At 60.2% G+C, this 14,466-nt stretch overlaps 1 protein-coding gene across 1 annotated transcript in view; it reads right to left on the bottom strand.

Moving 5' to 3' along the window:
• Positions 1 to 6: 6 nt before the first annotated feature.
• The window catches only part of ZNF414 (zinc finger protein 414), a 14,937-nt gene continuing 477 nt past the window's right edge, over positions 7 to 14,466 (bottom strand). The window contains exons 2-10 of the mRNA XM_019557075.1: positions 7,757 to 7,907; positions 6,002 to 6,109; positions 5,039 to 5,146; positions 4,063 to 4,168; positions 3,109 to 3,647; positions 2,535 to 2,597; positions 1,676 to 1,840; positions 997 to 1,155; positions 7 to 256 (exon numbers count right to left, since the gene is read on the bottom strand). Coding sequence (XP_019412620.1) covers positions 180 to 256; positions 997 to 1,155; positions 1,676 to 1,840; positions 2,535 to 2,597; positions 3,109 to 3,647; positions 4,063 to 4,168; positions 5,039 to 5,146; positions 6,002 to 6,109; positions 7,757 to 7,871 — 1,440 coding nt within the window. The 5' untranslated portion in view covers positions 7,872 to 7,907 and the 3' untranslated portion in view covers positions 7 to 179. The remainder of the gene's footprint in view (positions 257 to 996; positions 1,156 to 1,675; positions 1,841 to 2,534; positions 2,598 to 3,108; positions 3,648 to 4,062; positions 4,169 to 5,038; positions 5,147 to 6,001; positions 6,110 to 7,756; positions 7,908 to 14,466) is intronic.

The raw sequence follows: 14,466 nt of genomic DNA, 5'->3' as shown, positions 1-14,466 counted from the left end.
CGTGAACACAGCAGGGGGGGTGAAGGAGCCATGCCAGAGCCCCAGGGTGGAGGGGGGGGGGGGTCCTGCCTAAGTTCCCCCCACTCCCAGCTCCTGTTGGAGTCCCGTGCACAGCTCCCTGCCCACCTCGGGGAGCGGGGGGGGAAAAAAAATCACTTGACTAAGCAGGAGCAGAAGGATCAGAGCTGTGAGTACAGGGAGTTCTCCATCTCCGGCGTGAGCTTCGAGTGGAAGGAGGCAAGGCCCACCCCGAAATCTGAAGGAGAAAGAGATGGGGGGGGTGGAGAAGAGTTAGTGCCAAAGCACCCACCAGCTCCCCAGGGGCTGCTCTAAGTGGTGCAAGTCTCCCAGGGGCAGGACAGCCTGGCTTGCCCTGGATTAAGATGGCGCTGCCACCCCAGCCCTCTCCCAGGGTTTTGCAAAAGCCCCATCTGGGGCACAGACTGGCCCTGCTGCAGTGGAGACTTCATGGCTGCAGCCACCCCAGATGCCTCACTTGTCTGTCAACTCTGCCAGCCAGTGTCAGTGCCCCAGGCTGGCAGGTGCACGGTGCATGGCCCAAGCTCTGCTGGGCACTCGCAGGGAGAGGCACCCAGGCAAGGGGAGCTTTCCCAGCCTTGGGGGAGAAGGTGATGGTGCAGATCACATGTGGAGGGGGGCTAGTGTCGTGGGAAGGTCTCTGGCAGCTTAGCCTGATCCTCAGTGCCAGTACCCACCTCTCCTCTCCCTGGACACGGTCATGCTGCAGGAATCCAACCTTCCTCCCTGCCTCTCCAGTTAGGAAGGCAAAGCCCAGCCGTGAAAGGCTGGGGAAGGGTGTACGTGACAGCTGGGGGCACAGTGCCCACCCACAGCCAAGGCTTGTGACCACTTTGGGAGCAAGCAGCTGAAGGCCAGCACCCCTGGACTCATGATGGGAGCCACAGCAACCCCAGCAGCAGGCCACGGTACGCTGCTCGCCTCCCCACGACACCCCAGCTGCCCACTGGCACATACCCATCTCGCCATCTAGCCGGCTGGGCGGGGGCGGGTTCTTGCGGTGGTCCTCGATATGCAGCGTCATCTCCTCCCGCGAGGCGGTGGAGTAGGGGCACTGCATGCAAGTGTAGCGCCCTCGCGTGTGCTCCCACACAATGCGGCTGTTGGAGGAGTGGCCTGCAGCACAGGTGGGGGGGGGGCAGGAAGCAACGCACTGACTCGCCAGCGCCTGGGCACAGGGCACAGCCTGCGCAGCCCCCGGGGACCCATGGCCAGGACAGGCATGCGAAGCCGTAACTGCCGCTGGGTCAGCAATGGCCCTCAGCCATGGCCCCCTGCTATGCAAGGAGCAGCATGAAGCTGATGGCACAAGGGGTGGGGTGAGGGATCAAGAGGGCAATGGATGAAGCATGGCCCCCCAACGGGAGCTAAGGACGCCTGCGTTGTTCTCAGCTTTGCCACCAACACCCTGCACCATGCCACCCTGCGTCTGCCTCGTCTTGTTAGACCGGTGGGTCGCAAACTCCTTCTGTGACACCCCATTTCAATACCGCAGGTGTTTACTCCTGGCACAGCACATACCTCCTGGCACAGGGGCAGGTCAGAGGGTGCTGGGGGGAGATTCAAGCACTTCGCTGCTTGCCCGGGGGCTAGCAGGGAGAAGCAGGAGCTTACCCTGCATAAAGCCTCCACTTACCTCCTTGCAAGAGGGCCCAGGTGGGGAAGAGCAAGTGTGGCATCCCCGAAAGCATCTCATGGTACCCCAGGGTGCCACAACAGCTCAAGTGAGAACCAAAGTAAGACTGAGGCTCCTTGGGGAAGGGGCTGCCTCCTGCTGGGGCCTGGTGTCTGGGTGCTACCTCTGGCAAGAAAAGGAGGGGCCCAGGGCACTTCAGTTTAAGGGGAATTTGTCTGGCCACGGTGTTTGCTGTCATACACCCGCCCCAGGGCCAGAGCCCCACGCTGAGCTGCAGGGAACCCAGGTTCTGGTCCCATGCAGAGGCAGGACGCAGACCGCTGCACGCAGGGGCAAGCTGAAGAGGACAGAGCCAGCCCCCACCTAGTACCAAAACAGGACCCGGTATCAGCTGGGTACCACTGTAGCTACCACCCCAGCCAAGACCCACCTGGTGCTGGACTACAGACCTGCCGGAAGCCCCCGGCCTCCCAGCTTGCAGCGCCCTCCCTCCACGAGTGGCCACAAGGTATGACTGTTGGGCTGTGCCCCTTATGTCCAGTTCCTGAGCACACTTGAGCTTACAAGCTGCGATGAGACCAGGGCCCGCGATACCCAGCAACCACAAGCAGCAGAGTAAGAGCAAGCCTCCAGCCCCATGCGTTGCCATTTCACCCCCTAGGGAAGCTCTGGGAACTCCTCAACCAGTTTGCAAGGTCCCCCAGCCCCTCGTCACATCACTGGTCCAAGCAGCCTCCCTGGTCTTCCTTCAGCCTCCAGCCAGGGCGCCGCCTCCCCTCCCGCTTCTGCACGGCAGCATCCACCCCGCGAGGCTGAACTTCCCTCTCGTGGCCAGAAAGCAGCCCCACGCCGGACTAACCTGGAGTCACTCCCCAGCCGAAGCCTGGGAGGAGGGGGCTGACACTCACATCTGCGAAGGGAACTGGGGGCAAGAGGAGCATTAGGCCTTCCCTTCCCAGGGCAGGGTGCGGGGGTTGGGGGAAAGCCCTGGCTGAGATGCCAGCAATTCAGGCAGGCGAGGCCTGGCATGGAGGTCGGACATTGCCTGATCAACAAGGACTCTGTGGGGTGGCGACAGCTCCGGTGGTTGGGAGAGGCTGGACCAGGATCCTCCCACGACCCCAGGCTGTGGTCTCCAGGCAGGGCGGTGGGACTTGATTTAACACCTTCCCAAGGAGCCGCTTGCTAGCTGGGGTGAGAGTCTGGGCATGGGGGGGGAGGGGGAAGAGAAATGGCCACCCAGACGCATCAGGCCAAGCCCAGGAGGCAGAGAGGAAGCTGAGGGGTGCCAGATCCTTCCTGGAGGGAAAGGGCCCAGTAATATCCTGGGTCTTGAGCAGAAGCTGCTAGTCGAGCCCCGCGGGAGCCACGTTGTGCCATGGGCAAGCCCCAGCAGAAGGCTCTAGCTGTACCGAACGGCCCTGCTGTCTCACCTTGACTCTTCTTCCACACGGCGTTGGAGACGGGAAGACCTTGGCTGGGCAGATATGGCCTGAGACGATGCTGGACTGAAGCCTGAGGTAAGCTGTAGGGCGAGGGGGGCATATAGGACAGGAAAGGCCCCGACACCGAGGAATGGGGCGGGCCTGAGAACCGAGTCAAGGAGGGCGCCCCGAAGAGTGAGGGCTCCAGCAGAGGGAAGGGGTGGGAGGTCGGGGAGACCAGGGGCATGGACTCCAGGGAGCCATGCAGACCAGAGAGGCTGGTGGGGAGGGAGGCTGGCGCCGTGGCAGAGACCGTGTCCATGCTAGGGAGAATGGCTTCTTTCTCCATGTGCCGGATGACGCCCTGGAGCTTGGGCAGCCCCTCCAGCGGCTTGGCCAGGGGGTCCTTCTCCAGGCCAGAGGTAGCAGGTAGGATGGGCTTCTCGGCTTTTGGAGCCGGAGACGAAGTGCTGGAGCTGTCGGAGCAGACGTGCAGGTGCTTGAAGAGGGAGCGGTGCGTTCGGAAGCGCAGCATGCAGTTCTCACACCTGGAAGAAGAGAGTTGGCAATGGCCCGGCAAGCATGGAAGCCACCCCTGGCATTGGCCCCTGCCGCCAGGCCCAAAGGGGCCAAAAGCCGAGCAGGCCACAGGCAGAAAGGCCTTCCTGTACACACAACCAAGGGGGGCAAAGCTAATGTGGGGGGCAGGGATTAGCCCCTGTGACCCCACTGCATGAGGCCAGGGGCTGCAGAACGCTTGGGGGTCCAAAAGGAAGGGACACTGGCTCTTACGCCATCTCCCAGGCTGAATAGTGAGAGCACATCCCATGGGGACGTTTGAGAGGAGGCAGAACAGCCACCGGGGAACAGACACAATCCCACCCAGGCAAGGCGTGAGCAAAGGAAGAAGTGGGTGGAGAAAGGCAGGAGCCTTGTGCCTGCAGTGCAATGAAGGGGACTTACTTGAAGTAGCGGTTTGGCTTGTAGTGCACCTTCATGTGGGTCATGAGGTCCTGCATGCTGGGGAAGGTCTCCGTGCAGCCTGGAGTGGGACAGCGGAAGGTTTTCCCTAGAAGAGGGGCACAGAGGTTGGCAGTGTCCTAGCCGTTGCAGCAGCACCCATGGCCAGGATAGCGCCAGCCACGGCAGCCTCCCCCTGTACCCAGGGGACCTCCATAAACCAGTGACTCAATGGTTACAGAGTCCAGCAGGAGACCGAGGACCACCCGTACGTTCGCCTCATACACTTCTCCCCACCCATGGCATGCGCCGGACTGGTCTAAGAACAGAAGAGCTACTGATCATTTACTGAAGTGGGTGATAAGTTTGGCAGAGACCTACCAATAAAAGAAGATGCTCAGGGCACAGCAGGGAGGGGAGAACTTGGGCGTTAATAAATCAGTCTCCTCTTTTAAGACACAAGATGAAGAGCTCATCTAGCCCACAGGCAGAGCCAGGAAAACAGTGCAATGCATATGCATGTGGGTGTCATGTTGACACATGATGGCATAAGAAGCAAGGTCCAGATTTCCCAGAGTGAACAGCACCTTCCATGCCCCAACCATGCCCTGAACACTTGGAAGACCGGCCCTTGGCATGGCAGTCTGTGTGCTCCCGGTACAAGAGCCATGACCACCTGTGCACTGGCAGAAACACCAGGGGACTTCAGTGACCAATCACACCTCGGACAAGCGCTCACAGCAGGTTATCTGCAAGCAGCCCGTGGGCCACAATTTATTCACCGAATGAACACTGCAATGATACGATAACCCACTGGCGCCCATCTGCTGAGCCAAAGCACCAGGAAGGGGTGAACAAGGCCTCCTTAAGTCGAATCCTCTGCCCCTGCAGCAGCCACCACGCTCCCCTTGCACGTGCTGTCCCGACGTGCCTCATCTCAGCAGCAGTGCCCCTCACCAGGATGTGCCCCCCGCCTTACCCTCCAGTGACTGCGTGGGTCGGTAGTGGACTTTCAAGTGGTCCATCAGCTCCTGCATGCTGTGGAAGGCCAGCTTGCAGCCATAGCTCGAGCACTGGTAGTGCTTCCCTGGAAGAAGACAAACCCTGGAGTCATTACTGTCCCTGGCTCCTACAGCTTCCTGGCTTTCACCACCTCCGACTGACTGAAAGTAGGGGCTTCCATGCAGCCCTGTTCCATGCAGGTCCTCTTTTGCTGGCACTGATGTACTGAAGCTGACCTGGGCTGTCACACCCAATCTAGAGACCACCCCTGCCCCACAAGCACGGCCAACCAGTCCTCACAGGACCCATGGCCGGGAGCTAGAGCTCCTGCAGATGTGGTTTGCTCAGTAAATGGGTATGGAAAGCGGCAGCACCTTCCTGGCCCCTGGAGTGCACCTCCGACCTGGCTTAGAGACTTCCCCATGGCCTGTTCTCCCTCTTCGGAGCTGGCCCCTTGGAAAAGACATCATCAGCTCCACAGCTGAGACGCAGCATACTCACGTCACACGGCCTGGTGAGCAGTCAAAAGGCAGATGCTCCCTGTCTGTACCAGGGGCTCTGATCCCACTGGTACCTCATTTCTCCTTTAGAAATATCCCACCACATCCATTTCACTCCTTCACCTCTTTTTTCTTTTAACCTCTGCCTCTTTCTTGCCATGGCCCAGTTTCCCACCCCCCCACACCAGGCAGGCACAGCTTTCCCTCTGCATCTCACCAACTCCCCTAACCCTTCCCTCTTTCCCAGGCTAGTGTCTTGCAGCTGCAGTCACCATTTGCGGCTGAAAGGGAAACAACGCCAGACCCACGAGGGTCCCAAGTTCGAGCTGGCCCACAGTTCTGCCCACCCAGAACCCGAGCGTACCCTGCCTGGCCTTGCTAGGACCACGGCCCCACCCTGCTGGGAGCAAGGCTGCCAGAAGGGGCTCCAGGGACCTTACCTGGGAGAGGTCTGCGCTTGGGGAGCCGCAGTTCCTGCGCTTGAGCCCCACCGCCTCCGCTTGCCGTTGGCTGTGCCTGGCTGCCCAAGAGGGCCGGGTCACTGCACCCTGATGGGGAGAGGCTGTGATGAGGAGGGTGAATACACATACACCAGCACCAGTGCTAGGGGGGCAAGTCTGTCACCCTAGGATGAGGTCATGGGGGGCGTGTGGAGGGGTTCAACAAAGCAGGGATGGATTTCATATCCCAGCCTGGGGTAGCAGCACGTTCCCAGACAGGGCTTGGCTTGGCTTGGCCAAAGACCCAGCTACTGTTCAGCTTACGTAGCACAAGGGCACAGAGGAGACACACAGGCAGTCAAACTGGAGGGGACCAGAAGCCTCAGTGTAAATGCCTCGGAGCAGGCTCCTAATCACCTTAGCACTGCCTGCAGTGATGTCCACTCCCCTCTCATTGCAGATTAAAAAAACAACAGGCCAAGGTCTCTATTATTTTTCAGACAGCTGCAGAGAATCCTTCTTTGGCAATCCCCCTGCAGTCAAGGATGACTGTCTTATCTGGGGGTCCGAAGGTGGCCAACCAGGACGATCCAGGATTGACAGGCTCTGTTGCAACTCGAGCACCTGTATCCACATGAGGTGGGTGGTGCTGGATTTTTTCTTTGGTCCACGGTGCACTGTTTCCGCTGCTCCCGTTTTTCCATCTCCTGTTGTCGTCGCAGAGAACGCAGTGCCCATCTGAACTCATCTTAAACCTCCAGGGGCTTAGAAGAAAGTAGCATGGGGAGGCAGTCCAGCTTAGTACTTAGGGCACTGGACTGAAACTCAGGCAACCGGAGATCCAAGTCCACTGACTTGCTGCTACCAATAGCAAGTCTCTTTCCCTTTCTGTGCCTCAGTTTCCCCTCCCACTGTTTGCTTGTTCTGGCTCTGGCAGAGGTTTTGCCTTGTGAGGTGTGGGTAGAGGAGATCCTCCAGGGCTGACCGAGGGGTCAGAGGGCTGAGTCCTCTCGACAGCACAGCAGGGCTACAGTCTCAGCCAGGACCTCTGCATGTTGCTCCAACCTACCCACTGCAGGCACAGACTCGCTACCCGCACAGGGATCCGGACTGGGGGGACAGGCCCTACGGGGCAGCCAGCTGTAAACTAGAGCTCCTGACAATCTCCCTCCTGAGCCTAAGGCAGACAACCCCAGCCCTGAGGCCATGCCAAGGCCCAGACCCGAGGTGGTGCCTGGCTGTGGGGTTCTGGCCACCGTGGGAGGCTGGAGCCACCTGTCAGACTTCGCAGCCTGGTCCATTAAAGCACTTGGGGACAGCCGGAGTCGGAGCAAGGAGAGAAGAGGACTGCTCCAGATGGTGACCAGCATGGGCAGATGGGGTGGCATGGCCTAGGGTGGCTTTGCACACATCCGTGGAGCAGGAGGCATGAGGAAGCAAGGCTGGGTGCCTGCTACCTCCACTCAGGCAGGGGCTGTCGTGAGGTTTGAGGCCCCAAGATCTGGTTCGCTTTAGAAGAGGGGGGAGCGGAGCTGCCCCAGCAGCACCGTTCTGGGCACAGCCCCAGGCAACGATGCCCCGTTTTGCCTCGCCTGGTGGGCGAACACAGGCGGCACGTTGTGCTCTCGTGAAAGGGGCTCCGTGAGAACCAAGCGCCCCACCCCTGCCCTCAGCTCCTGGCCCCGGCCCCCTTCCCAAAAAGCCAGCTGCCTTCCAGCCTCCCTCCTTTCCTTGGTCCCCCAGAAGGGTATTTACCACCCAAGGAGAAGGTGGGCGATGCTCTCTCCTTCTCAGTCTTCAAAACCTTGTTCTTGATGGGGCTGGGGTAGAGCTCAGGGTAAGCAAGCGCGGTGGTGGAGCGGGCAGGCATGCTGGGCACCGGTGAGGAGGTCTTCTCCTGGTGATGCTACAGACAGACACGAGGGTGCACGGTCAGCTGTGCGGGGGGAGGAAGGATCAACCACAGCACCACCCCCCCCCAAGAGGGGACCCTGCCCTCTTCCCAAAGCCACCGCTGCACTTCAGTGTTGCCTGCTCCATGTGCAGCGCGGGGAAAGGCCTAGGAGTGCAATGACCTTTGGCTGTGTGGCAGGGTGGGAGGTCACTGGGATGTCCCCTGGCCACAGCCCTCCTCCCCAAGAGCTGTGTGGGGACAACACTCATGGGGTGAAGACACCACACCTGTCAAATTGGGAGGCCATTTACATGGGACCACAGAGGAGCAGAAAGGACCATTTTCCAACCCCTTCCCCCCCAGACCCCTTCACATGTCCCTGGGATCTGAGGAAGAAGCAGGGGGAGAGGTTGGCATGGCTGGAGAGGAACCAGGAGGAGCTGTGGCTAGGTGAAGCGGGGAGCAAAGTGGGAAGTGGGGGTGTGGAAAGAGGACGTGGCTGGGGAAGGAGCAGAGGCAGACAGCACCCCCAGGGCTCTGTGCAGCCTGGACGTGGAGCTAAACCCGGGTGTGGGGCCACTGGGCCCAGGACCTGAGCCAGGCCCCAGGAGGCCGGGGTCTCAGAGGACCGGGCGGTGCAGCCGCTCCAGCGAGTGGACGGATGAGCAGGGCTCGGCAGAGCCTCATGGGCCCGGGCCCCGTCGCCCCGATAGCTTGGGCAAGCTGTACGGCAGGCAGGGAGCAGGCCCCCTCCATGTAGGAAGAGGGTGATCAGGCCAGGGGCCTTCTAGCTGGGAGCCTCATCTGAGGATGGGAGAAGCGATGGGCAGCTACGGCATAACCCACCCACCCTGCTGATGCCAGTCTCTGGCAGGCAGAAGGGACCCGTGCCCCAACACCAGAGGCTTCCCAGGCCTCGCTGTTGTTTCTCTCAGGGACGCTGTCCTCCTTTGAGCCCGTCCCCGCTCTTGCAGCCCCCAGCCCTTCTCCGGTGCTCCCACGCCAGGCCCTGCCTTCGCTGCCAAGTGCCTGCTCCCCACGGCCCATGGGCAAGCCTGCAGCACACGACCCAGCAAAACAGCCTCGGCGTCCCAGGGGTGCGGGCCAGCACCGGGATCCCAGCCGTATGGTCCTTCCTGGGGACAGCGCTCAAAGGTCCCTCGACTCAGGGTCCCACATGCCCCTGTCTGGGGCTTCGCCACGTCTGCTGCAACCTCCTCCCCCATTGCTCAGCAGCAGGAAACTCAGGTTAGCCGGGGACACCTCGGTCGCCTGCCTGCCGGCACGGATGAGGATGACACAGTGCATTGTGGGAGCAGTGCCTGCCTTACTCTCCTTGCTATCTCGCATGCGTGTGTGCTCGCACGCACACGCACAGGCAGGAGAACAGGCCTCCCCAGTCTAAGCCTATTAGAAACGGGCCATCTTGAAAAGTCATCGTAAGAGCCTTTTGCTGCAGCGAGGACGGAGAAGCAGATGCTGCAAAAGCTTGTGCAGGGCAGGGAACAGACCCAGGCTGCCGCGGGGCTGCGGATCCCGCTGGGTACCGAGAAGACGTGGGCACAGCCCTTGCCCGGAGATGCTCCCACGGCAGGAGGTTACTCGCTTCCTGCACCCAGCTGCTTCCTGCCACGGGGGCCGAGACCCGGGCCCGCCTCTGGGCGCAGCTCTTGCTGCCAGCGGGATGGCCTGCCGCTGGCCCAGACATACCCGGGCTTGCTTGGTACATGGAGAGCTGCAGAGCTGCTGCAGCAGGGCACTGGGGCCAGGCAGGTTAAACCAGCCGCGTTCAGCCTGGCTGGGCTGTCACCGGCTTGACGGCAGCACCGACAGCCTCAGCCCAGGCCTGGTGGAGGCACAGGATGAGGAAGCTTGTGGCATCGACTCCCCTCTCATGCCAGGGACCGGGGGCCGCTTGGGGACACCAATGCATCAGTGCTGGCACTTCCCTGCGTGGATAACGCAGACAAGGCTACGCTTGTCCTGCGGTTGGGGATGGGATGGGATGGGATGGGAGGGGCTCTTTGCTACTCGGGGCAAGGCCACAGGGGATGCCGGAGACCCCGTGGCCAGGCAGGGCCCCGTGATGCTGGGACACGGACAGCTCCGGCGTGACTCAGTGGCTCTTTCATTCCCAGCCGAGCCCGGGGCTCGCTCAGCGCCAGGCCTACAGGGCGCACAAAGGGGAGCCTGTTCCCCTTGCCTCCAGGATGCTGGCCGTGCTGCAGCAGGCTTGAAATTAGGGGTCGGGGGTCCCGAAATGGGCACCTGGCCACAGGCCAAGCTGGGGCGGCATGGTGGTATGGACACGGTACAGCTCTGCATCTCAGACCTGACGCGGCACATTCCTGGGGGGGAGTTGACTGGAGCTGAACGTGCCCGTACGGCGTGAGCCAAGGCCCCCACAACCTACTCCCATCGCAGGCTGACAAGCCTCCGCGCAGCCCAGCCGGCGCCAAGGGCCGATAGATCATGCCAGCGACTGCCCCCACCATGGGCCGGTTCACTCCCCTCCCTGCTGCTCTGCACAGCCCCAGGCCTGGCACAACTGCACGGCCAGGAGGGAATGCAAGGGATGGCAGGAGCCTGAGTGCCTGGAAGAACTAGGCCCACTGCTCCTCCCCAGAGCTGTGCGCCATCCGGAGGGGTGGGCAGGCCCAGCACATAGCACCCCAGGGAAGCAGCCTCTGGAAGGGCTGGGCATTTGCTCAAAGCACCTGAAAATGTGTTCCTTAGCATCTGTTCCTTTGTGATATGCAGAAGCAAAGGAAAGGGACGTGCCCGGCTCCTGGGTGAGCCGGCCACCCTCCACATCTACGACAAATTCCCCTCCAGACCGGAGGAGACAGAAGTGCGTGCATGCAGGGGCTGGGTGGCGTTGAGACCTCCAGTGCAGGCCTCACTGGACAACCCTGAGAGCACATCAAGCTCAGCCGCGTGCTCCTCCGGCTGGGACTCAGACACACGGGAAGCAAAGGCGAGTCTAGAGCATCGGACGCGCTCCCTAGAAGTGTCCATCACTTGTATGAGGCTGCACCAGGGCCAGGCCACCATCAGGCTCTCTCGGGTCAGCAAAGTGCCCGAGCTCATTTGGTGCAGACTAGCATCCAGCAACCACGACGCCACTGAAGCACAGCTGTGCTTGGTGCTGTACGGGTCTAGTCACAGCTTTGGCCCTAAACAGCTTGAAATGCTTGGGGCAAGTCATAAGAAAAGCAAGAGGGTGGCGAGAGAGGACGTGTCAAATGAGAGCGCTTTCAAATTATGCCGATGTCTAGCCTGTGCTAGACTAAACCAGACACAATGATTCATTCTCATTCAAGAGGCAACTCCCTGGCTTGCATAGGGGGAAAAAAAAATGGCACGATAATTTAGGAAGAGCACGTGACCAAGTAATTAAAGACTCTATTGTGATGAGTGCACACAAAGGGACAGAAGGAAGGTGGCATCTTCAGGTTTATCCATGCCACCTTGATGCAAGAAATGGGCTTTTCACTGCCACCCGAGTGATTTGGGAGCACAAATCCTTTTGCAAGCCACTTAGGTGTTTTTGGTCACACCTGCCCAGGGAGGGGGGGCTTTGTGGGGGCATTTTCTAGTTTAAAAAGGAGGCAAGAACTCCTGAGCAAGTCATGCAAGGGCTCCTTAATCACTCAAGCCCTGGCCTAAAGCCTGCCAAAGTCAATAGGTGTCTCAGTGGGCTGTGCCAAGCCACAGCACCAGGAACAGCTAGAACCGGGCAGAAACTGAGATTTCCAGCCTCTGGGAAATTCAGATGCCCGGGGTGCAGATCAATTTGCTGAAGCATCGGCAGAGGAAATGGTGAGGGACATCTACCGCACTGGGGTCCACTGAAGCATCCCCGAGGGTGTTCTGATTCATTTCGTTCACACCCGCGTGCATGAAATGAGAGAGAAGGCAACATCCCCAGTGAAACGCATGCGTCAGCGCAGGAAGACCAGGGACAGCCCTGTAGCAGGGGCTCGCCACATCACACACGATCTCCAAAATAGGCCTTTCCCCAGGACAACCTGTATCTGCCCCTTGCAGGGGTCTTTACAGCCATGTAACCTGGCCTCAGCTCCAGGAGGGACAAGGGTGCACCTGCCCAGCCCCAACCCTTCCCCAGAAGCTAAGCTCCCTGAGATGTTGGGAAGGAGCACAGGGAGAAAGGCAGGACGACTGTTTCGGCCTTGTCCACGCAGCCAGGATACGATGCACCAGCGTGGGCTCCCGTGCACCTTGCTGCAGCCCTGAAGGGCGCACCACGAGCTAGCAACAGGGGCATTTTCCCCTACCCGCACCATGCACAGTGCTACCAAATCACTCCAAGTTGTGCCCTGGTGCAAGAGATCAAGAAAAAAATGAACAACTTGAGCCTGTAACTACCCAGGGCATTTCCACCCTCCACAGCTGAGCGCTTGGGGTACGTCCACGCTACAGCTGGCAGTGCCGTTAAAACACAGATCACTCCACCCCGCTGGCTTTAATCGAGCTAGCTTGGGCTTCAGCATGGGCCAGCAACTCCGCAAAGTACCAAAAGACCCCGCTGGGCCTTACAGCCTGCACAGTAGCTCTTCACTGCTGGTAATGCCCGAGCTAGTGAGGTCCATACATGCCCAGGGAAGCACTGATCAGAGGGCGGAGGTACCCTCGGCCCCTGGCAGTGCCAACTGCCCGGTCAAACTTCACTGTCCACAAATATTCTGCGTCGCTGCTGAAAACTCGGTTTCTCTAAACACTCCTTAGGCATAACGCACACAGGGAATAAAGCAGCCCAAGCTGGTTCGTTCGCGAATCCAAACAGGTACACTGAGGAGAAGAGCATTTATAGGAACCTCCCAGATTTAATCGGCAGAACAGAAGTCACCAGTGCTGACCCAGTTAATAATTTCCAAGGCTCAAGCTCGCTGGTCCAAACCGGAGGGCTTGCACATGCTGGCTACAGCGGCGGGGTGCATGATTTTGCTGGAGAATCTACACCAGAGGCTTAACAGCCCCCGAAACACAGATCATAACGTGCAGGGACAAGAGACAAAGGCTTCAGAACAGGGGACTCATGTGATCGCTCGCTGGGTAATAACAGGAAGGAACGAGAGATACAGGAAATAAATGCGACGCCAGCGGAAAGGCCCGTTGCCGATCGCTCTGCTGAGCTTTCCGCCCACCCCGCTGCCTGCCCTTCGGCGTTTTATGCTCCATCTGCCAGGCGGGGAAGCCGCACGCTCCCTTTGCAGTGGGCACATTCAGACCAGGGATAACAGAGTTAAGCGCGCAGGTCTTAAATAAAACACTGCATCCAAAGGACATCACAGCCGGCGATTTGTGCTGGGGCTGGACAAGTCGGGGTTGCTTTTTGTTTGTTTGTTTGTTTGAACCAAATCTCCCTGATCTGCCACCGTGAAACCCAGAGGGATGGATGATGATTTAAAGCTGGCAGTAAACACCAAGACCAACGGTGAGCAGCAGGCGTCAATTCACATGTTCCCCAATGTTAATATTTCAGCCTTAACATAGGCGTCTCTTCTCCCACAAGAGAAGCACGCACGTGATGCAAAATGCCTTGTTGGCAGACATCGCCGTGCAGCACCTGACTTCTGCCTGGCACACAGGAGCATGCAGCTGACTCCTCCACCTGCGCCAAGCCGCGATGACAGCAGCCTTTGCTTCAGGCCTGTGCCCTAGGATAAACACGGTCCTGGCACCAGCTCGTGCCCTTTCGCCGAGACCTGAGCTTCTTCCTCATTTTCTAGGCCTTTACCATTCCGCCTGTGGAAACAGGCCTCTGGGGTGGTGGGGGGAAATGTGCCTTCAAGGAGCCCATTGGAAACGCTTCGTCTGCCAGCCCGGGTGCCAGACTCCCCTAGCTTGGGACTTTCCACCCCTGATCTCTGCACACGCCTTATTGTTTCGATCAGCCGAGCAAGGCTGCACAACGAAACCGAACAGATTACACGACGGGCAGCCCCGCTGCCCCCGAGGGCCTCTCTCACAGCTAGCTTCCCCCGCCGGGGGCACGGCCGCTGCAAGAGTTATCTGGCCGCCGCAGCCCTACGCCTGCAAACTGCTCAGGGCACCAGGCCCTTTGGGCGCGGAGCTGCAGGGCGCGGGGCTGTCGGGCATCTCTCCAGAGCCAGGGACAGCGTCGCCCTCCCCCGACGGCAACGGCCAGGAGCGCGTTATCCGAAACAAAAGCCGCACCTCCGGATCTCCCTTGCAAAGCCACCCACCGCCTCCAGCCCAGACCCCAAATCAAAGCGGGGGTGGCGGCCGTCACCCCCCTGCCGGGCCTGCCTCCAGCCCCCTTGCCTGGACAACCGAGCAGCATCCCCGCGCGGGCTAGCAGCCGTGACCCGCGCAGCTGAGCGAGGGCCGGGAAAAATGGAGGCTTCTCCAGGAGAAAGGGGCCCACTTTGCAGACGGGACCCGCGGGTGCAAGGAGAGCCCAGACGAGGGTGCCAGGAGGCGGGCGCCCAGGGCCACGCAAGGCAGCCCCAAGCAGGGCAGCGCCACCAGCCCCCGCTCCCCCGTGCCCTGCCCCCGCCTGCAGGCCCGGCGGGGGAGACATGCC

Source organism: Crocodylus porosus, unplaced genomic scaffold (assembly GCF_001723895.1).
Source record: "Crocodylus porosus isolate Cpor-Errol unplaced genomic scaffold, CroPor_comp1, whole genome shotgun sequence".
Lineage (NCBI taxonomy): Eukaryota > Metazoa > Chordata > Crocodylia > Crocodylidae > Crocodylus > Crocodylus porosus.
Note: the sequence above shows the minus strand (reverse complement) of the source record. Positions and strands in the feature narration are given on the sequence as shown.